The 21,961-nt window shown below is 44.4% G+C and overlaps 1 protein-coding gene across 3 annotated transcripts in view; it reads right to left on the reverse strand.

The window, feature by feature from the left end:
* Positions 1-248: 248 nt before the first annotated feature.
* The window catches only part of LOC144753407 (uncharacterized), a 211,230-nt gene continuing 189,517 nt past the window's right edge, over positions 249-21,961 (reverse strand). For all 3 annotated transcript variants that reach the window (XR_013594343.1, XM_078641107.1, XM_078641106.1), the window contains one exon: positions 249-807. Coding sequence is in view for 2 of the 3 variants with exons in the window: in XM_078641107.1 (XP_078497233.1) it covers positions 802-807 (6 nt within the window). In the remaining variant the exon portion in view is untranslated. The remainder of the gene's footprint in view (positions 808-21,961) is intronic.

Raw genomic sequence — 21,961 nt, forward strand, 5'->3', positions numbered from 1 at the left:
GTGCTGATGACGGAACCGCTCCGTCATCATCTGCGGTGGCGCTGTGCTGATGACGGAGCGGTTCCGTCATGGCCCGGCCGCCGTGCTTGCGCGGCGTGGATTCCGCGCCTGCGCTGGGCGTTCTATTGAGTGGGCGGGGCCATGACGGAACCGCTCCGTCATAAGCACAGCTCAACCCCCCTTAGCGCTGCGGCGGAATAGCCGTCGCAGCGATGTGGTTAAACAATATCAAAGGCCTGGCATCAGTATATTTTAAGAATATTTATTACAAGTTTATTCTATGCTTTTATCAGAGAACGTCCATTTGCATTTTCTAGCTACAAGAGATTGTTGTAGGAAAAAAAAGGAAAAGGAGCAAGAGAGGATGGAAGTGGTTGGTGAGCATCAACAACTGAGAGCAGGAGGCAGAAGGTGGGTGCAGAGGTGTCTCAGGTCTGCCAGAACCCTCCAGGACTAGGCCTGGAGCAGCCTTGTAGCCTTAAAAGAAAGCACCAGTTCTAACTATTACTATTAAAAAGGCCCACAAGGCAACAGGAGATGGTGCTGTAATTCCAGAGAGGTGCAGGCAAGCCCTTAGGTGGTTGTCCTACCCCAGCGAGTACTGGGTTGCATCCAGACAGGCATACTGTAGTACCACATTTTTCTCTTCCCATTCAACGTTTTAGGTTGTTCTGTCTTGCGTGCTGCTGCACGGTGTTTCCGGCTATCTACTGCACTGCATAGGACCACACCCACCAGCAGGAGTGTTAAACAGACTGTAAGATTCCACACGCTCATCCTGCAGGCATCCAAATCCAGGATCTATACCTAGAAATGAAGCATAGTGAATATTTTGGTTAGTCCAACACCATTATCATTCATTAGCCAAATTACGCAATTTTAAGGCCATTTATCATTACCTTCCACCCCCAATTACTATCTGAGGGATTTCCTCTATGACTGAGCTGCACGACAAAAACATAGCAAGTAAACTGTGAACATTTCAGGATTCAAATATCGGCGAGTGGGTGTGTCTGATTATAACCACAAAGAAGGATGATTCACCACAAATACAGGCTCTCCTAGGGCAAATGTTTTTAAAGAAACCAAGTTGACTTATTTCCCATTGCAATCTTGTTTTCATTTAAAGGGGCTTGAATTTTCTTCTTAGTTTTGATTTTGGGTACCAGTTCTCGCACCATGGATCTAAGGATAGCAATGGTCATAATCTTTTGTGGACCTGTGTGCGTATTGGCATGTTCCTCCCTAAACCCCTCACTATTCCTCCCTAAACCACTCCCATTTTAAAAATGTCACCCATTTTCAAACCACTCCCACTTGTTCCTTTCCCATTTACACCTAAATCTGGCTTATGCGTGCCGAGAATCCCACCACTTTGGCAGAGACCTCCACATAGGGAATATAGTGCAGGCAGAGCAGGAGGTCTGCGCATATCGGTTTGTGAATATCATTTTGTAGTACTTGGAGGTACTACTGCAGAGCTACTTTACGCACTACGCAGTATGTGAATTGAGACTGACATATGACGTTTTTAACTTTTTGGTTTACCCTTGCAATCACTTTTTGACACTTCAAAAAAAATATTTTGATTGCTTCACCTTGTTTAACAAGTTAATTCAACTACCAGTAGCTTGTATAGCAAACACCTTAACCACTGATCTCACATACATTTACATATTAAACAGGACTGACAGACTTTCACCTTCCACTCTTTGAGCAGCTATATGTTTTCCAACAATGACATTGTTCTCTCCACAACATATGTTTTCCCCTCGACTTTATCCCAGGGGCTTCATTTAAGAAAAGTGTTGCGTAGCTGCGATACAACGGCGATGTGACACTTTTCACTGCGACCTACTTGTGACATCATGGATGCGCTGTATTTACTGTACGGTGCTTCACAAGGATTGACAGAGGTGTCAGGAATCCTGACGTATCTGCTGGTACAAAACTCATGCATTAATGGAGTTGTGCCGTGAGCATGACTCAACTCCAGCAATGCATGATGGAGGCCTATACCTATTGCACTGAGTCACCCTTACGCCTGCTCTGAGGCAGGCGTACGATTTTGAAACATTGCGTACTACAAGTGGCGTAGTCAAATCTGATAGATTTCACTACGCCACTTCTACGAGGCTTTCTTGCGCGGGAACGCCCACCCTGCATACATTGTACCTGAAGCAGGTAGAATGTGGCGCAGGTCTTTACAAAGTGACACATCTCCCTAGATGCGACGCTTTGTAAATATGGTGCAATGTGGCGCATTATTTACACTGCCGCTGAGTCACGAAAAGTGACACAACGGCAGCGCAAAAGTGTCACAAGGGACTCATAAATAAGACCCCAAGTTTTTCAAGAGTATTATTAGCATTCCCTTCGCCTACACTGCAGAAAACTATAATGGTTAGAACACCTGTTCTTCTGGCATTATTGACTCAGCAGATGCTCCCCTTGAGGTCATGGTTGACAGGTATCTGGGGACCTGACATTTCCTAAATCCTACCCAGTCAAGCACATCTTCAGTGAATTTCTCATCTTTCGTCACTTTTTTATTTGGCTCTCTTCTGCTGTAGCCCATTAAACATGTTCCTTCTCCAGCAGAGACAAAGCCCCGGTCCTTGAGACAGTAGCCATTGATTAACTATGCGTCTTTAGGCCAGAACAGCCCCAGGCCGCAATTGTATTTTTTCCGTGTTCCTTTCATGGACTATTCCTAATGTGCACTGTTTCAGTGCCAGTTCAGCTGAAATTGTGCACAACCTCAAAATAACCTCTGATGAAAAGGCCTGTATGCACAGGCAGCTCTATGTCATACGCAGGACGTTAACGTTGGATCTTGATAATCCAAGATTGTCTCATGAGAGCTCACTCAGGGTACATTTTACTCAGCTTTTGTAGAGTTAAATAGGTGCTATGTAAGTAATTACATTGAATACATTTGAACTTGGTGTTACTTGATAACTTTTTCACCTGCAAGGTTTATCCCATTAATTTTCTGAAATCAGTTCTAGGCAATCCGCCATCAATTTGACTTTGGCTACGCCTTCTCTACCAATCAGAAACGTTTTAAGGCATAGGCAAAGTGGACAATTGCCCAGGGCCACCTACATTCCGAGGGGTCTATTTCTCTAAGTTATTAACATATAATTTATTATTATTTAGCATCATGGTGATTTAAGTAGGAGAAAATGGATAATTAAAATTCTAATTTGTTCCAAAGAGGGACCCCGAAAATATTTCTTGCCCATGGCCCCCAAAAACCTTATGTTGACACTGGTACCAACTGTGTCTTGTTTAAGGGCTCGATATAGAGTATACACCAATCTCCCTATTCCACTAAACTGAGCATCATTGCCATTGTCTGTGTAACTTCTGTGGATTCAGGGAGTGTGTTCCATACTAATCTGACAATTGCCCTCCCTCCATTTCGCTATGACACGTCTTCTGTAATCTTTCTGAACGGTCTTATCGACCGCAATTGCACATCCAATACAAAAGGTGGCCATTTTGCCACTACATTGACCACTCTGTTACCTGGAGTGTTCTTCCCCAACGTAAGAATATCTTTAAGTGAGTCTTGACCATGTAACCCCTTAAATGACTGTTTCTTCTAACTCTCTTTCTCATCTAGCTATTTAACTACCCCTGCACTCAGACTTTGCGAGTAATATCAAAGTATCAAACTCCACCATACTTTTCCTACCCAAGGACCAAAGAAGTTAGGCATTGTTCAGTTTCCTTGAATAGACGCTGTAGAACCAAGGACCTGGAGCCTGGTCCCTCGAACCAAACCATATTATCAGGAGAGTCCTTGCCATCACCGAAACTATGGGCAGGGTGTTTCTTCGTTGCATCTCATCACAATACCTATCTTTAGGTATTGTGCCTCCTTAAATTTTCCTCCTTGATGACCCTTTATCTCTATTTTCAGAAATGCCGAGTTGGTAGGTTTCCTTGCGTGTTCCGTGACCGTATGCCCAAAAAAGTCTTCTATTACCCAAGTCAAGTTCACATTAACTACAGATGGTTGCAGTTTTGTCCCTTTGCTGTCACCATACAATACCCAATGTCAGAAGGTGGGTTATCAATTTGGAAAGTGGGTGCCATTACCAACTAAATAAAGACATCCTAGTCGGGTCTCCCCACCGTCCTAAGAGAAAGCCCTGCTGACTATGTCACAAGCAACAGGCAGCTACTCAGAGAAATGTGTGTTAAGTTAGAGCAGTACTAGCAATTTTTAAGTGAACCCTTGCTGCTCTGTATGTAGTCCCTCAGCGCTTCAGAGTGTCACCCTAACTATTTAACATGTGTGTATTCTTCTTTGCCCAACTAGTTAGGAAGTGTTGCTCTTTTTACACCTACGCAGTTGATACACTGCCAATTTTCCATCTAAATGGCCTAGTCATTTGCCATGATGCCTTAATGGAGTGCCTTTGCAATGCTGACTTAAAAACCTATATAAAACTGAAGCAATAGCTGTTGGTTGCTTCTACCTGGCCCTAGGCATTAATTCCATTTTCTCATGCAAAGTCAATAGTCAAGGGTATTGGGGTCAAGCTTGATTCAACACTTAAAATGGACACCCTTATCTCAGCTGTAGTATCATCATGCTCACGAGATTTTCGCAACTTTAGATCTGTTCTTTGTTTTTTTCTCTTAAGAAGGTATAGGGCCTGCAATTTCAGCTAATATAGGCTCTAGTATAGATTATTGTAATTCTTTAAATCTTGAGATTCCTATTCACCAACTTCAAGTTGTTCAAAGCCAGGCAGCTAGATTTGTCTTCCCAGCTCTTCAATTGTCTTCTGCAAAATCCATTTTATACAGACTTCACTGGTTGCTCATCCACAAAAACATCCTATTGATAACACTAATGTTTTGTTTACAAGTGTTTATCCAGAATTGCCCCTTTTCTTTCTCATTTTTAAATTCTAAAAATATACGTCCAATCGTAATGTGTGCTTCTCTTCTGCTAATATTCTAAATATTCCACATATCAAAAAATCCTCATATGAAAGTAAATCATCTTCTTTATTGCTGCTCTTCCCTGTTACACTCTTCCTAAGGATCTCAGCATCGCCCATGTATTTCACTTTTATAGCCCCAAGACACCTGCAGGCTCATGTTGTTTTGCATACATACTACGTACCCTAACATACCAAAATGTTCAATTCACAGTTGACTGGGATCTAGGCATGATTTCAGGACAAGTATGAAGGAGCAATGGGTGGATAGGCCAAGCAGGACACAATGGTAAAAGATTTTCCCTTGGGTCTTAATCCAAGTTTTGATGCGCAACATCCTCCAGCAGGGCAAGATCTAAACCTGACTCCAGTGAAGGTCACTCAAAGTTAGATACAGCTGGCCAGGTCCCTTCCCGCACAAGAAATCCTGTTTACAACGCTGGAAACCTTGCACCATGGTGAAAGGGTGCCTGAATTGGTGCTAGGCGGCACTTTCTGCGTCCGCGCGGGGAAAATACAGGAATGTGTCATATAATGTTAGATACAGTGCATTCCTGCTCTGTCCCTATCACGCAGCTCAGACAGGTGACTTGCTGTGCTGCATGATTTCTTAGTGAATATGCCCCCAGGTTTCTCACCTGCTAACAATTGTGTAGGGTACAGCCTCATTGGTCAGTTGGGCCTTCTTGGAATCTGGAGTTCTTCTAAGTTTGTGTCCCTCTTCCTGCCAACCACTTAACTATTGGAGAGGAGTTTCATTCTATGGTTACCAGCTGAAGTTAGGTGATGTAAAGTCCATAAGGCCAGACTCCATCTTGGGCAGGCCGAGACCCCATTTTCTCTATTTTTGAATAATCATCAACATGATTGCCTTTGACGCGGATGTTGTCTGTCCTTATCTTTCCAAGAACCTGTGAAAGTGTCAAGTCATTCAGACAATGACATTGATAAGACACTTGATGCACAGACAATGACCTTGATAAAACATCTGCTACAATACCAGTCTATTTCAAGGTCAGGCAAAAACCAATGACATGAACAGTGTAGTCTGAATGGAAGTTTTTTTGCCTTATGTTTTTACCTCCGTTTTTTATAAGAATGCATATAAGACTAGCATCTTGATGCACACAGATTATGTCAGATATTCCTAAGGTTATGTCAGAAATTCCAACTTCAAATAAGATACAATGTAAAAGACCTGGTGCCTGATCCCTTTGTAAGAAGGTCTTTCACCTGAAATTATCACACAAGATATTGCCAGAAGATCTTGACAGACTGCCATCATGTTGTCGCATCTTGTTCTGCATAGAAAGCTGATATCGAGCCAAGCCTGTGAGGAGTTTGCCTTTCTCAGGAACAGTCTCTTCTGAAGGCTGATAACTACAGTGTATTTTGCTGTAAACAGGTATGCAGGACAGTTCCTAAGAAACTCACAAGTTACCCTGCTCCATGCGCTTCCAGTGTAGAGCACAGAGTAGTTTTAGGGAGTTAGGCAGCTGATGACATTTTAGCTATGGTAGAAATGTTCATTCTTTTTCATTTTTCGCAACATGCATTTGTTCTGTTTTAATAATATTCTGAGTGGTTATTCTAATTCTAGATGTACAAAGCAACAGGTTGAGACTTTTGAAATAAATGTTTTTTAGGTAAAGTGTCTTTTTTTAGTGCAGTGTGTGAGAGATATTGTAAAGAATGAAATAGGGCTTCTCAAATACCCTGCGCATCCCTGAATCCCTGCTTAGGGACTGTTAGTAACAGAAAAGCGGTGGCACCAATGCAGCAATGCATTGGGTAGGATCCTGCAGGGCTACAATAACCCGTTTTTCACATGCAAGGACTGGTGCATTGAGCCAAGTTCACTATGGTCACCCATGGGTGTGAAAACAAACCTTGTAGTGCTTAGCCAGAGACTGTGTTTATGCAACACAGTAGTCCATGGGTCTTCTTCCAGCAGTCAGATTTATCAGATTAGGAGTGTCCTGAGCAGGCTGTGATGAGTTGTCACTCATATCCTGTGCACAAGTCAGTACAGATTATTCCCTTGTTGCAATCCAGACCTGGTGCTTTCCCACCAGCTGTGGCCAGGATGGATTTGTGTACCTTGTCTGTATTGTAATGCAATAGAACAGTAGCTGTATCAATGTCCCATCGTACATCAGACCTCCCTAGATCACCACCACTATACATCCCTTCAAAGTGTTGGACCCATCTATGGTACAATATGTTCTTAAGTTGGCTGAATCAGAAAAAGGGGCTGTTGACCACTTCCCAGAACTTTGTACTTTCTGACAGTACACTGGCCTGACCAAGGCCTCCCAAGCCTGTTACCTGATGGACTTCTTCCTCTGTTGGATTGTAAGCTTATATGCCCTTCTGGAAGCCCTAACTCCGGCCTCGTCCCTTCGGATATGTTTTAGTGCCCGCATTAAATTCCTATGTGTCTTCGAGCAAGTACCATCAAACCAACTTTTCTCCTTAACTCATTTAGAGCTGCTCTTGATAGTTAAACTATTAGCTTGGTTAATTTATCAAAAGCATCTAAAACAATTTTATCCTGCGCTCTCGTGTTCAAACAGAGTGAAATCTCAACTGCTCACTCTGCATAGAGATTGTCAAGAAAGATGTCCGGTATCACCTTCTCCCACTTCAGTCTACAAGCTTGATCTTTTGTGCTGCTGATAGAATTTGAAATATGCGTGCCTGCTCCTTCATGTGGGCGAAATGTGTAGACCAATTTAAGCAATAATGGATTGTGGTCACTATGGCTACTCCAGGAGACCCTCAGCTTGTGGACTGCAGATGCTAAAGGTGGTACAGAGAGCATTATGAAATCGTTAATACTAGAAAAACCCCTGCTGTATGGGTGGGAACGAGAACATTCACTCCTGTTTGTTCTAGGCAGGACAGATTGTTAACTGTGAGGAGTCTTCTATGAGATGGCCTGATTCCGGGTGCTTAAACATGATCCTTTACGGGAATACATTCAAGATGACATTGATGAATATCAAAATCACCCAGTAATGTACAGGAAACCCCTCTAATGCACCTAGGTGTTTAGTATCATGATTTCTAGTAAAAGAATTATAAAAATGTATAACCAACAGTGGCAGATTATTCTTAAACAACAACTCGACTGTTAACAAGTGAGATAAGTGACAATCTGCCATTTTAGATTTACAGGAGAATTTAGGTGAGGCTAGAAGAAGGCCTCCCTTTGCTCTGCCCTCTGTTGAAGTTAGTGCACATTTAAAAAACGAGGTGAAACCATTCAGAAAAATGGTGGTATCCCATGTTTCCTGTAAAGCAATGTGAAAGGGACCTCTGCCGAAGCACATCATCTCTTTTAGACCTTAGTCCGGCTATATTCCATGACAGAATTTTCAGGCAAGAAGGACCTGGGATATTAAGGACTGGCTTGGAGGGAAAATAGGTGCTAGCTTGGGGGGGGTGGGGGGGGGGGGGGTTAAGATGGGTACATTACCCACCTGACCCACAGGCCTTGGGTCCTGCAATCCATCCCGAGCAAACAGTGGTCAATCAATGCCATCTAATCAATCTGAACTTAGCAGAGGTTTGAATCTGTTAGCTAAGGGGAGTGCAAATCTGTCACTGTCATCCTGAGCAGTCCTTACTGGCCTAAAAACAGGCTGTCTGATGTGGTCAGAGGATGTTAGTGGGACAGAAATGCTGAAGGGAGTCAACCTTGATTGATGTTTTGGAGTTTTGCATAAAATGGTACTCAACAAGCGCTTTAGCGTGAGCTGGATGTCCCCCTCTACATTTTTCTTTACCCGGTGAGCCAGCCAGCCCACTCTTCTGGCCATAATAATATGGGGAGACAGATGTTGCCCATTTACTGCGATAGTGTCACACCAATGAGTGACCTTATGCATAAGATCCAGTGTGGATTCTTTAGAACCTTGTGTGATTGGCGATATTCCCAGTAAAATTGCATCTAGCGGTGCTGATTCAGGGGGCAGCTGAAGGGACTTGAGTTTCCTATTTGAGCCACTAGGGATCTATTCATGGTAGATGTATGGGTTGTACTCTCTTTTATTGATCGTACCCCTTGCATATGGGCTGCCTGAATGGTAATATCCGAGTTGTTAAAGGCATGGGTAATCCCAGACCCTTGGACTTCCCCCTGCGTCAGTGGCATATTTTGAGTCACCTGCTTTGGGCTACTAATCACAACTGGGGGCACCCCTATGCTAGTCAGACCAGCGGATGTGAGCCTATTCGCACGACTGATCCCTGCGGGCTCCATGTCGGAGGATTGAGACCCAGATGCTGGCAGGGAAAAGGAACTGAGCTTTTTTCTCTATGCCTTCCAACCGTAACAGAATAGGGGCTCCCAGCATATTAAACAAAGATTCCAACCTGGGAAAGAAAATATGTGAAAATTGTTCAGGAACAATAATGGCTGATGCAGGTTTATACTGCAATAGGAGGAGCTCTTCTCCCTCCAGTCCACTTCCTTTCAATTGGACCCCAGGACAGTGCCATCTTCCGCTGATAACTGGCCAGCCTTGGCGTTAAAGAGCTCTGTAGAATATATTGCAGCAGGCGGTGAAACGGGACCAGATGTTACCCCTTCATTCTTGTAATTGTCCATTAAAATCAAATCCTGAGTTAATTTCCTGGTTTGCAGAGAGAGCCTCCTCTCAGTAAGGCTATCTCCTTTGAAATAACGTTAGCTGCCCTAGTTAAAAAGGAGTCTATAGTATTTACAGTTTCACTATCTGTAGCCCCAACAGTAATTTTCCTTCTTCCCATAACTACTGGCCTTATACAATTACAGTTAAAAAAAATAGAGAATCACAGAGGTATAGTATGTATATACAACCTCACAATTGATCTCAACAACTTAAGTCAACCAGGTATTGAGTTGCTTCGAGGTTCACTGACACTGCTGGTGGACGCCTGGTGCAACGAGGGACTCCAAGTCCCAGGGAGCCTGAGAGCCTGATACCGATTGGCCTCACCTGTGCCTGCAGCAGCGGGGACTGTAATACTGCACGCCCCTCCCGCTTCAAGGAATGCGCGTGGGCACGTGCCAGGCAAAGCCCGGGCCAAGGGCGGGCCCGTCTGAGCCCGTCGGAGACCGGACGAGGCCGGGCTGGGCCCCCCTCTAACCCTGATCACATCGTAAGGTTAGTCCTGTTAACTACTAAATCTTGTACTTAATATCTCTGAATACAGTTGACTATCTGGGCTTTGACCCATTAATAAAGATGAGCAAGCGAGAGGGGAAGAGGACAGGTGCACTACATGGAAGTAGTGTGGCAGGGACTCTAGACCAATTTATACTGAGGGCAACCTCAGTTCTGGAAAAAGAGACATCGATAATAGAGCGCCGTCTATCACTTGATCCGCAACTAACCAAAAGATCGTCCCTGGGTACTATCGCCAAAGCCCGCACCCTAGATCATCCTGTTTTAAACCCTATTATGACCACGAACAATAATGAGGGGGGCGACCTCATACCTACACCAACCGGCAGGCCCGGACTGACAATGCCGGGCACCGGGCAATCCCCCGGTCGGCTGGATGGTGTGGGGGCCGGTTTTCTGATAGGGGGCCGGTTTTGTTGCAGAGGCCGATTTGGACGGTGAGGGCGACGTGACCGACGAGCAAACAAGCACATTTCTCTGCATAAAATGCAGCAGCTGCTGGTGCCGTCCGTGTCCATGATGCTGCATGTTATGTCACCAAAATGTTATTTCTAGCCACTGCCAGGAGGACTACATTTATTATTAAAAAAATCCACCGGCACGCATTGCCACTAGCTGATTGGCTGCCTGCACGCAGCGCGCAGTGATGTCATTTCACCGTGGCGGTAAACATTCACCTTTAGGGTGAGGTCTGCTGCGCGTGACTGCGAGGCAGAGAGAGGAGGCCACGGCCACTAACTACTCCAGAGAGAGAGAGGCTGGAGTATCAGAACCTGGAGGCACTTCTTTAATTATTTCCCAATGTATCTGCCGCCCAGCGCCCGCAGGTGAGGCACTGTCTGCAGGGGTCTTGGGACTGGGCTGGAGGCGTCGGGACCCGGACCGGAATTACAAAAAAAGTAAAAGCCTGATTGATGGTGATTACTTAGGCCCCGGCCCGGTTCTGCGACCGCAGCTCAGTGGATTTCCTGAGTGAGAGCAGTGCAGTGCTCACAACATAAATCCTAAATAAATCCACTGCGCTGCGGTCGCGAAACCGGGCCGAGAGTAAAAGTAGTAATGGAATCTGAGAGTCAGCCAGCCAGGACTCATTAAGAAAGCCTAAGGTGGATTGAATGAGTTGCTGACGCGCCAGTCACGCTGGCCTTAAAGATCATTCAATAGTAAGTAGACAGTTGTTTACCAGCCATTTGCTACCCCAGACTGTTAGTGTTAACACAAATTAAATCACCAATGCCTAGGAGCACGCGATCAGGGCGCAGCTGCTTGCCGTCTGTGTCACTCAGTGCTCTATCACCGAGATACAGGTGGGTGGGTCCGTGACTAACTGTTGCGCTGAGGCCTATCATGATCCCTTTTGTTGGGCCGGGTGACATCAGTCGTGTCACAGAGAGTGGCCCGAGTCCTGATATGGTGTTCTCCAGATTGATTTGGCTGTCAATCTCGGTGCTCTGTTTTTTGTCTGCCTGCCCAACTGCGACAACACTAGGCACCAGTGTGTTGGGGGCTCACACATCCTGTTTGGGCCAGGTCTCAGACCCACGAGTGAGTGCTGGTATACTCATTTGCAGAATTACTGCTAATCCGAAGCACTGTTACACGGCTTAATGTACTGGACTGTCCAGTAAAACAAGATGGCCAGTCATAACTCTTTCCACCTCTATTTGCGTGAATGTTTCAAGAACTGCTTGTTTCTGTAGTTGTCAGTCTCGTATCTCTAAAAAGACAGACGCTACCTTTATCTACCACAATGGCATTGGATGTTTTGACCATGCGTCAGTACTCAAACATCCGATCCATAAGTTTAACATTGATGACAGAAGCGAACATGTAACACACAGAGCCAGGTTATCTATCGTATTCAAAAACATTTCTTTGTTTCGGTTACTACTTTAACAGAAGAATTGGCTGGCTGATGGAAACGACTGAAGGTGTAAAACATGGCAAGATTATAGCGTGGAAGGTGGCTATCTTCGGCGCTTGCTCCTCTTGGGTGCTTGTGTATGCAGAATGCTACAGGGAGAAAACGTGAGGTAGACTGCATGTTGGATGGGAGGGTACATTGAAATTAGAGTTAAGCGGATTTCGGTACACATTTGTGACAACCATTGCGAAGAGAAGAGCTTAACTGCAGCCCCAGTCGCCCTGAGCAAAAAACAATTCTTTGTAGGCCCTGGGCTCTTGCATGTGGCCTGTCATTTGCTGCTGGGCCAATGTGCTCCGCATTTAATTAAAATGATTGTTGCGCTGCTCAAATGAAAGATTGGGAGCCCGGTTAACACTGCTAGTAGCATTTATGTTTCTACAATAACTAAACCTCCCAGTGATCGCATTCATGTTTTGAACTGATTCACACATATATTCATCAGCAGACACACAGAGGAAATTACGCTTCTTACTTCTTGTGACTGGGCAAACATAAATCATCTCCTGTGTAAGCAGGATATGTACCGCACACTCCAACATCTTTATTTGTTTCAACCTCTTTCTTACTGCTATATATTATACCAGGGCTAATTGTTTGCTTTTGAATGAAATATATCCAGTGTATATCTATTTGTATAACTATTTTGCTCCTTGATGGTGTTGGAAGGCGCAATTGTGGAATGATTTTTGCCAGCTGATGCAAAGTGGTGTCTCACATGCACCACCATTTGGGCCACGTTTGATGCTTTTAGTAACAACCTGACGCTTCATAATACTGACAATATTCAGAGAATGCATATATGCTTGTAGGTGTAACTACCTGGGCCCATCAAAAGACAATATGCCAGGCGCTTTGCAGTAATATTATGATCTTCTTAAAGTTTCTCTTTGGTGAAATGGGTGTAATTTCTGATATTTATATGCTTCCATCATCTTTATTACTTGACTTAAGCTTGCGAGAAAGTGTCACTCATAGTCGTTGAAATGTCACTCATAGTTACACGGAAATGATGAAAATGTCACACATAGCAATCTAAAACCTTGGCAGCTATGGTAACCATGCTTAGGGCGGACAGCGGAGGCTCGGTAATACCTCCATGACTGGACATGTAATATTTTAAATTCTTCTTGGTTCAAGTTCAGGCCAATCTCTGTCAAGTCAAACAGAAATCATGCATCATGCACTTTCCAGTGCTTAGAAACACAGTGAGCATTATCGGTACTGTTGAGATTATCTTTGATGATTGACCACCCGCATGTATATTTCTTGACTTTGCCCACATAGCAGTCCGGTTCGATTCTTGTTTTTCTACATTTTCATGTGCGTATTGCTTTGAACATACCAATAGATACCAACATTTATAGGCACACACCATATCATACTGATGAGTTTATCTTGTTTTTGCCATTTTTGTTTTTCACATGTTTGCTTGGAGGGGACTGTCTCCTCTAATAAGATATTGTATCCCTTTGAAAGTGTGATTTTTAACCGTGTGTTCTATTCTGCGTTTTTGTTGGGGTAGCCATTAGCTTGAAAAATGGCTCAGCTCTTGCCAGTGTATAAATGTTTGTAATAAATTCCCAATATTGCAACTGAGCTTTTCTAAGAGCTGGGAAAATCTGCTGCCACGGTTCAGTGATCCAGATGAATGCATGGTCTTGCATTGCTACCGACCAGTTTGCGAATACATTTTATAAGTATCAGGGTACAGAGTCTACTTTGGTCTGGTTTCTATGCCATAGTTTTTCCACTCTTTGTGCTCAATGAAAACCTGTTACAGTAACTTTAGCGTCTCTGGCAGAAACCCTCAGGTTTTGTTATTACCTATTGTTCAGTTCGGTGATAGCATAGTGTCCTCTTGGAATATAGTGGTATGCTCTCCAAAGAGCTTTGAGAATATAAACTATTCTTCGTTGGTAAAATTGAAAATTCACGCCGTCAGGGTCTTGTTTCACATGCAGTCATTGCTTTCTATTACCCATTCTCTGAACAGAGCCATGCCCATTTGAACTCTTTAGAGTTGGTCAAATTAATCTCTACTGAAACACCTTAAATTAAAGTAATCTAAACCATAATCAGAGGGAACTTGTGCCCACATGCTCAAACAACATGCTCTCATTTGTTTTTTAATAGTCTGTCTGTGAGGCCAGTGACATGATCTTTATAAAGGTTTGCACCAGGGTGAACTTTGCAACGCAGCGCAGGAGCTCATTTTGGGCGAATGAAGGCCGGCCTCGTTGGAAATCCGCAGCTTAAGCACAGATTCCTGCCGCAGACGCTCAACACACTGAGCTATCTCACTTTACTAGTAAAATGATTGGACGCGTTTTACAGCATGTTTATGTCTGTAATATGATGACAGTTCACAGCAGAATGGTGTGGGGCCCACTGGCTGAGACCGGACTGTCTGCATATCGGGGTTGTGAAGATGGCCGTAGAGACTGTGTCTTCAAGATAGCACTAGACGGGCCACTTGACTCCTAAAACCCCCCCTACACCCCATACCCTCACTGGACAAACAGGGGCACTCTGCAAATTGAACCACAAGCAACGGCAAATTAGCATTTTTTGCTCCCAAATAAACGACATTATGGCTTCTTTTGAATTAAACTCCCATTGGGAGTCTATAGTAAAAGGGGTTGTACATGTTTCAGAGCGCCCTGCACCTTACACGGCCTTACTGTGGGGTTTTAGTAAGGCATTTCAGTCCAAAATCCTCATCCTTTTCACCAAAGAGTGCCTCTTTTTATCTCTTGTGGACTCCAGGCACATCCACAGATGCATGCTATCCTCTGAGTTCGAGGCTGCCAATAGGAAGCTACCGGCGACTGTTCGGGGAAGTGGTGGCTGCACTGGCTGGCCTGGCCTCCTGGCTCTAGGGTATGAGGTCAGACTTGGAGCAGGACACAGCGTCGTATTCGCGCATTCTAATGAGGCTTGGGCTTGGATTGTTGCCATACTGTACTCACTACTAACTGAAAACTGGCAACTAGCTTGGACTCCATTAAAGTCATTTGGGGATGCTTTCCTGCTGAGTCAGGACTGTGTTTCTTTCCAGGTGTTCACATTCACCCTATTTGCATTTCTAAATGTAGAATCACCAACTAAAGCTGCCATAGCAATACATATATGCTGTAGCTTCTCCCTCTGGTCACATCCCTACACACAAACAATCCATAGCAGCCACTTCTCTATTTCCTCAATCAACTATGTAGGCCTTGTGCACTACTTAGCTGAAAAAAAATAAACTATCAGATTTTTGTTATCACTGCTCTGCACTACATAGGGACTAATGAAGTAATTTATGGCTGTCAGTCAGAGCATCCAGTGTGGTTAGCGCTTCCCCAGGCTCACTGCGCAGATTAAAAGCACAGTATAGGCGACCACTCAGACCCTCAGATTACAGGGAACTGACTGTGCTCATAAGTACAAACGGCCTGTAGGATAATATTCTGAGCCCGGGCTGAGCTGAACACAGAACCACTCTTTTCCAAATAGACTACAGGCTAGATGGCTGCTTTCAAAGCAGGATGGGCTCCCATGACCTGCACATAGCCGCATATCCCAATTACAGTTGTGACCCCCTGTAGTTTGGAGCTGATTTAAACATCTTCCAGTCCAACCCTGCCTGAGCTCCAAATCTATATCTGTGCATAACCAAGAGCCAAAGCACGTCATTTTTATGATGAGAATTGTAGGTTTGAGTTGAGTTGTCGATGGAATGTTGCCTAACTGGAAAAGGGAAAGCGAGAATGAATGTGTTTATTTTTGGAATTTAGAATGGGGAGGGAATTTGGAGTGAGTGGCAATTGAAAGTCAGTTGGAAGATAGCCTCTCACCCTGCACCAATTTCTTCCTGTTTTAAATTTTGAAGTACTGAAGGGACGCCAAAGGCAAGTCTGTCTGCGCCCATCCGTGTCTGTACAGTACTCAGAACCTGGGACTGATCACCAGGCAAGCGGCACACACGGCAGATACAGCTGAAGTTGTTTTGTGAGGGCAAAGGAAGCAGAGTCCATTATCCGCACTTTGAATGGGGCCTGAGAAGTGAGAACAAAAATGGAGCAAAATGCCAATAACACAATTTCTTATTGCATTACCAAAATATAGCGCTTTAAAACCTTGTTGGTGGTGCGGGTGCTCAAGGCACCCGCGTTCACGCCAAGCAGGCCACAAGGAGAACTGCTCTAGTTGTAGTTTTAAGGGCATATGTTTGATGACCTTAATTAAATGTGATGATGTGTCTTGCTTGAGTCACACTCATGCTTTGAAGATGTGCTCAGAGTAAACACCAGTTAGTCTGTTTTTAAACACTGGGGTCTGACTGTTTAGGAACACATATTTTCCCAGTTACCTCCATAAAGACATCCTGCGTGCCTCCCTCTCTGTGTTAGAGGCTGGTCTGTTCGTGTGATCTGTGTTGTCTCTCTAGTAACATACTATGCATTGATTTGTCAAGACGTGATTTTACTCCGTTTAACTTCGTTTACTCCCTCTTTTTTAAATTCTTCCTTAATATTGATTTCACACGTTCTTTCTTCGATATACTCTGTTGTATGCATATACAGTCATTTCCATGCTATGTATTCTACGGAGTCAGTCAGCCTGTCTTTCTGTCTGTCTGTCCGTCTGTCTATCTACATTTAAATGTAAATGTTAGTGTCTATCCACATTTAAAGTTACATTTTATTGGTGGTGCTGGAGTCTCTTCATCTGTTTGTCTATCTTCCTACATGACTACCTACCTAATCCATCTATCCATCAAGCCACCCATCCATACCTCAATACATCCACCCATCTGTCCCTTGTACCATTGCGTCTACCCTTCCATTTATCTCTGTCCATCTCCTCCTCTCTAGGCCACATTGGTGGGCAGACAATGGCCTCCCCTTGTTGTCTTTTGAGCCCTCTCACTCACTGTGGGTGTGACCCCGAACGTGGAATTAGCCGCTGGCTGGTAGGTGTCTGTCAGCCACAGTGCGGCCGGCCCGGTCTGTGGGTGGAGGCCGGCCCGCCGGGAGCTGGCCCATTGCTCACGGTGCTGAAGGCTTTGTGGGGTATTTCTGGTGGAGCGCATGGACTTTGGGAAATCCCGGGCTGTCGCTGCAGCTCCTCTGTGAGGGGGGGCCCGTCTCAAATTTACCCTGTGACATTGTGGCTAATTTTCAGAGCAGGCAAGTGGTGCACAATGTCAGCAATCAGAGCCCCTGCTCAATAGGGCATCAAATTGGCACGACTCATACAGGGTGTACACAACACAAAACATATCAATCCATTGTAATTGGTAAATCAGTTGTGAAGTCACTTCACAACTGATTTACCAATTACCATGGATGGCTCGATATGTAAAGTCCCATGCAGCCTGGTGAGTGTGAAATTAAATTCATGTTTGATCTGCTTTATTACAGCAAAATAGGCCATTTTTGTTGGCTCTTAGGGCTCAGTGAACTTTACCACCACTAACCAATGCTAAAGTGCTTGTGCTCTTTTCTTTAAAAATAGTAAAATTGGCTAACACCCAATGGGCAAATTTAATTTACTTGTAAGTCCCTAGAAATGTGGCTCTACATGTTCCCAGGGATTGTAAATTAAATGCTGCTAGTGGGCGTGCAACACTTAATGTGCTACCCATGTAAGTAGCCTATTTAAACATGTGTCAAGGCCAGGGCCTGTCATTGCAGTCTGCCTGTGCAGTTGTAAAACTGCCATTTTGACCTGGCAAAAGGAACCTTTTGCCAGGTCTAAAAATATTCCCTTTTACTACATACGTCACCAGGACGTCACCACTAGTGCAAGCCCTTTCCATAAGGCAGAGTGCTGCGTGCAGTGTATTTAAATGGTTTGGCATATACTTTTAAGTTGTATATGTCCCGGAATAGGCATGGCTGAATTGCTACCCTTGTTATTTGTGTAATTCTTGAATTTTTCAAAATCCCATGACTTCATTGATGTACAGGCTACATTGATGGCAGCACCCACACTCTAAAAAGTGTTCCAGTGCCACTAGCCTGGGTGCCTTTGTGTGAATTGTTCATGCTTTCTGGCTAGGGTGCCATGTGAGACATTTCCATGCCTCTGGCAACCTCGGTGCTTATGTATGCCGTTTCCATGCTTTCTGGGCTTGGTGCTTATGTGTGCTATTTCCATAGTTTCTGGCCTCCGTGACCTGGAGGCTCTTAGGAATGTCTGTGATTTATAACTGGGTATCCTGGTGCTCCATAAGGTAATCCTTTACTATGCTTTAAAAGTTAATACAATCTAATATGTAAAGAAAAATGTGTTGAAAAATGCTTTGTTTTGGCCTTTCGATCTCCAGTATTTTCTTGGGGGGACAACCCCCCAAACTCTCCCTAGTGGTGGTTGCTCACTGCACTTGCTTGCTACACACCATGTGGGGTCTGGTCTCACTTTTACTTTGTTCTGTCCGATTCACTACTTGTGTCTATTTTTGGTGCTCTATGAAAGAATGACTATGGGTACATATGACTGGGTGGGTAACCTGGTGCTCTTTAAGGTCACCATGTACTATTTACTGTGCTTTGAATGTTTATACTGCCGTAAAATTCACCATTTTGGTCTGTCTTTTTCTAAAATTTTCGTGGGGGGAGAACCCCCCCAAACCCCCCTAGTAGTGGTCGGGCTCGCTCGCTGCGCTCGCTCGCTACACGCCGGATGGGGGCTGGTCTCTCAAAATTTGCCAGGGCTGCTTTCAGTTCCCAGTCCGGCCCTGCCAACCGGGTTATCGGAGGGCACTGTAAAATCACCAGTAGCTGCAATTGAGACTGTCGCCAGTATGCCCCAACGAACCTCAGTTAGATCTATGACTAAAATCAAAAACAAAACCAGACAACCTATTCTTGACCCCGCAGTAAAGAGGAAGAGGGGAGGAGGCCCACTGTGGCTTTCTACTGCCAAAGTGCCAAGGATTCACAAAAATGGAGGAAGTGCCACAGTAGACGAGCGCAGCACTTTGGACAATGCTGCTTTCGTCTGCGCTGAATTTTAATTTTGACTCTATAGGTGGATCTAGCACAAATTCTAATGAGGAAATGTGGCGAAGACTTGAAAACTTATTATCAACACTACTAACTCCCATTACCTACAGACTGAGCAGGATTGAGGAACGACTAACTAACGCTGAATCTCAGGCCAAGACTGTTTTTTCTGTCCTTGAAGGCCTTCTTGTTCAACCTAAGCCCAATGTTGCAAACTTATCCAGTCATCTGGGGAATACAGTCCCAGTCTCGGTCACAGTCAATCCCAAGCCTTCTACTTTGCAAGTAACTAAACCAATTGTTCCCAGGCGGCCTACCGATGCAATTGTAGCTAACACACAAAAGACCAGCCCTATCATATGGAATCGACGCTGAATCAGGGAACATGTCAAGCGAATTTGCCCAGTCCATTATGAGTTCTCCGGGGAATAGAAGTGCGATAGCTGTAACAACAACGAATAATGCACCTAAGGATAAAATTAGTAAAAGCTGTGCTTCAGCCAGACGAGATAGTACATCCTCTGGACTTCATGGATGCAGAGGTTCGGGACATATTGCTGGCAAAGCCGATTCTTTGGCCCTCCACCTTCCTCCGGCAGCTGCTTCTCTAGTGGTTGTCTTGAGGAATGTCCCACGTTTGCGGGAAGGTCAGATTGAAACTACTGAACAACTATTACTTAAAGCTTTGCATTGGTTTAATACACAACTTAAGGACGTTGTGATTTGGGAGGAGGGTGTTAATAGCATATGATCATGGCTAGATGTACACCATGGATTGGTTCCTCTAGGAAGGAAGGGAATGGTGATTGTGTAGTTGTTAATTTTAACAACAAATATATAACGAGATATTTGTTGGACAATTTGGGCCGGCATCTAGGAAGATATTCGGACAAAGTCTCTATTTTACCACTAGGGTTTATAAACCTGAGCCCTATTCTTCCAACGAGCTGAACTGTCAAGGGATGGCAAGACAATCATGGGCACCCTTTAGATCAGCACAAAGATAAATAGCGCTTCTTTTGTCCAATAGATTTTCCCCATTATCCAACTTAGATCTATGCGATTGACTACAAACACCTACCCTGGCTCTGGTAGAGCATCAAGATAGCCAACCAACTCTTTTACTGGGTCCCAAGGTAGAAATGCATCACATGGAGGCAAAGAGACAGGCGTGCATGGAGATTTCATCATATTCTGTAAATTTTGAGGGTTTACACCCCTCTCTAATCTCCCTACTATCTTGGAATATTTCCGGCTTGCTTTCCAAAACCCTGTCTTCTGATTGGTCAAGTTTTATTGAGGGGTATGATTTTATTGCCTTTCAGGAGACATGGTCTGTAAATATGATCAGTCGCCCAGGCTATCTGGCTTTTGGTAAAGCAGCAATCGCAAATGGCAAGGGGAGACCTAGTGGGGGACTGATCACTTGGGTCAAGCAACAGTTAACGTTTCAAATAGAGGAATTACCAATAGATAGCACTAATATCCTTCCCATCAAGGTTTGCTCAGAGGGCGAGCCAGATTTGATATTATTTAAAGTGTATGCGAGAGGGATTGCGGGTGGGAAAGCATCACCAACTATTTCCCTCTTGGACACATTCATAAATGACTTAGATGGCTTAAATTTCCTGGTGATTGCAGGTGATCTAAACTGCACTTTCGAGCCCCTAGGCCTAGATGACAATAGTCTTAGTATGGAGGAAGATCTGAACTGGGGGATACCATCTTTATCGCTGCCACCAATTAATAAATGGACAGAGGCGGCGTTACATTTGAAAAGTTTATCCCTCGGGAGGGGGCTTGGGGCTGTCAATGGGAGATCCCATTCAGACATGAAAGGTACTAACACCTTTTCAAATGGGATAAGTAGTGGTAGAATAGATTACTTCCTCATTAGTATAGAGCTTTGGCCCAGACTTGTGGACATGTTGGTCCAGCATAGACCGGAGAGTGATCATGATCCCCTACTACTAACTTTAGTAAGGAAGGGATTGGAGCCCCGAGGGCTGGCATGGAAACCGCAATAGGCGAAGTAATCATGTCACAAGATTGCCAACGGGTTAAATGGGCAGTAGTATAAGAAGATGGAAGCACCTTAAAGCAGATTAAGTCAATTACTGAAGAAACATTATTACTGCGTTCTTCCTCAGTCACCCATATGATTCCTTTTTGGGCCTCATGAAAGTTCATGAAGAAATATTCGCTAAACTGAAGACCTTCTTTACAAAAAATAGGAGACCACATAGGCATACAATAAAAAAATCGGCCAAATGGTATGATGAGGTATGCGGGGACGCATTTAGGCAGCTCTCACATGCAGTTAATACGGGAGTACCCCAATAGGTCAAAACAGCAAGGGCAAATTATAAAAAAGCACAAATGAAGGCGAAGAAGGACTTTGATGAGAATAGATGAGTAAATTTAACTAACAAAACACACAAGATGATGGACGGAATGTTGCACAATGGCAAAACATTCACCCCCCGTCACAGATCTGGGTTTAATCCATCGTTATTTTGCTCACCAAGCCACCCCAGTTCAGACATGGCCATATGCAAATCAGTCTTGACCCTGTGCCTCTTGGGAACAGTCCAGCCCGAACTGCCAAGCCATGTCTTCCCTGGACCGGAATCAAGCATTCTAGGACCGGTTTCTGGCTATCAGCGGTCTTCAGGCAGGATAGCTTGACTCCAGTGGCTTAGTGAGCATGGGACCCACGTCTGGGAATACCCCTCCCACATAGGGTGAACAGCAAAACACACAAGATGATGGACGGAATGTTGCACAATGGCAAAACATTCACCCCCCGTCACAGATCTGGGTTTAATCCATAGGTATTTTGCTCACCAAGCCACCCCAGTTCAGACATGGCCATATGCAAATCAGTCTTGACCCTGTGCC

This window comes from Lissotriton helveticus, chromosome 5_1 (genome assembly GCF_964261635.1).
Source record: "Lissotriton helveticus chromosome 5_1, aLisHel1.1, whole genome shotgun sequence".
Taxonomy (NCBI): domain Eukaryota; kingdom Metazoa; phylum Chordata; class Amphibia; order Caudata; family Salamandridae; genus Lissotriton; species Lissotriton helveticus.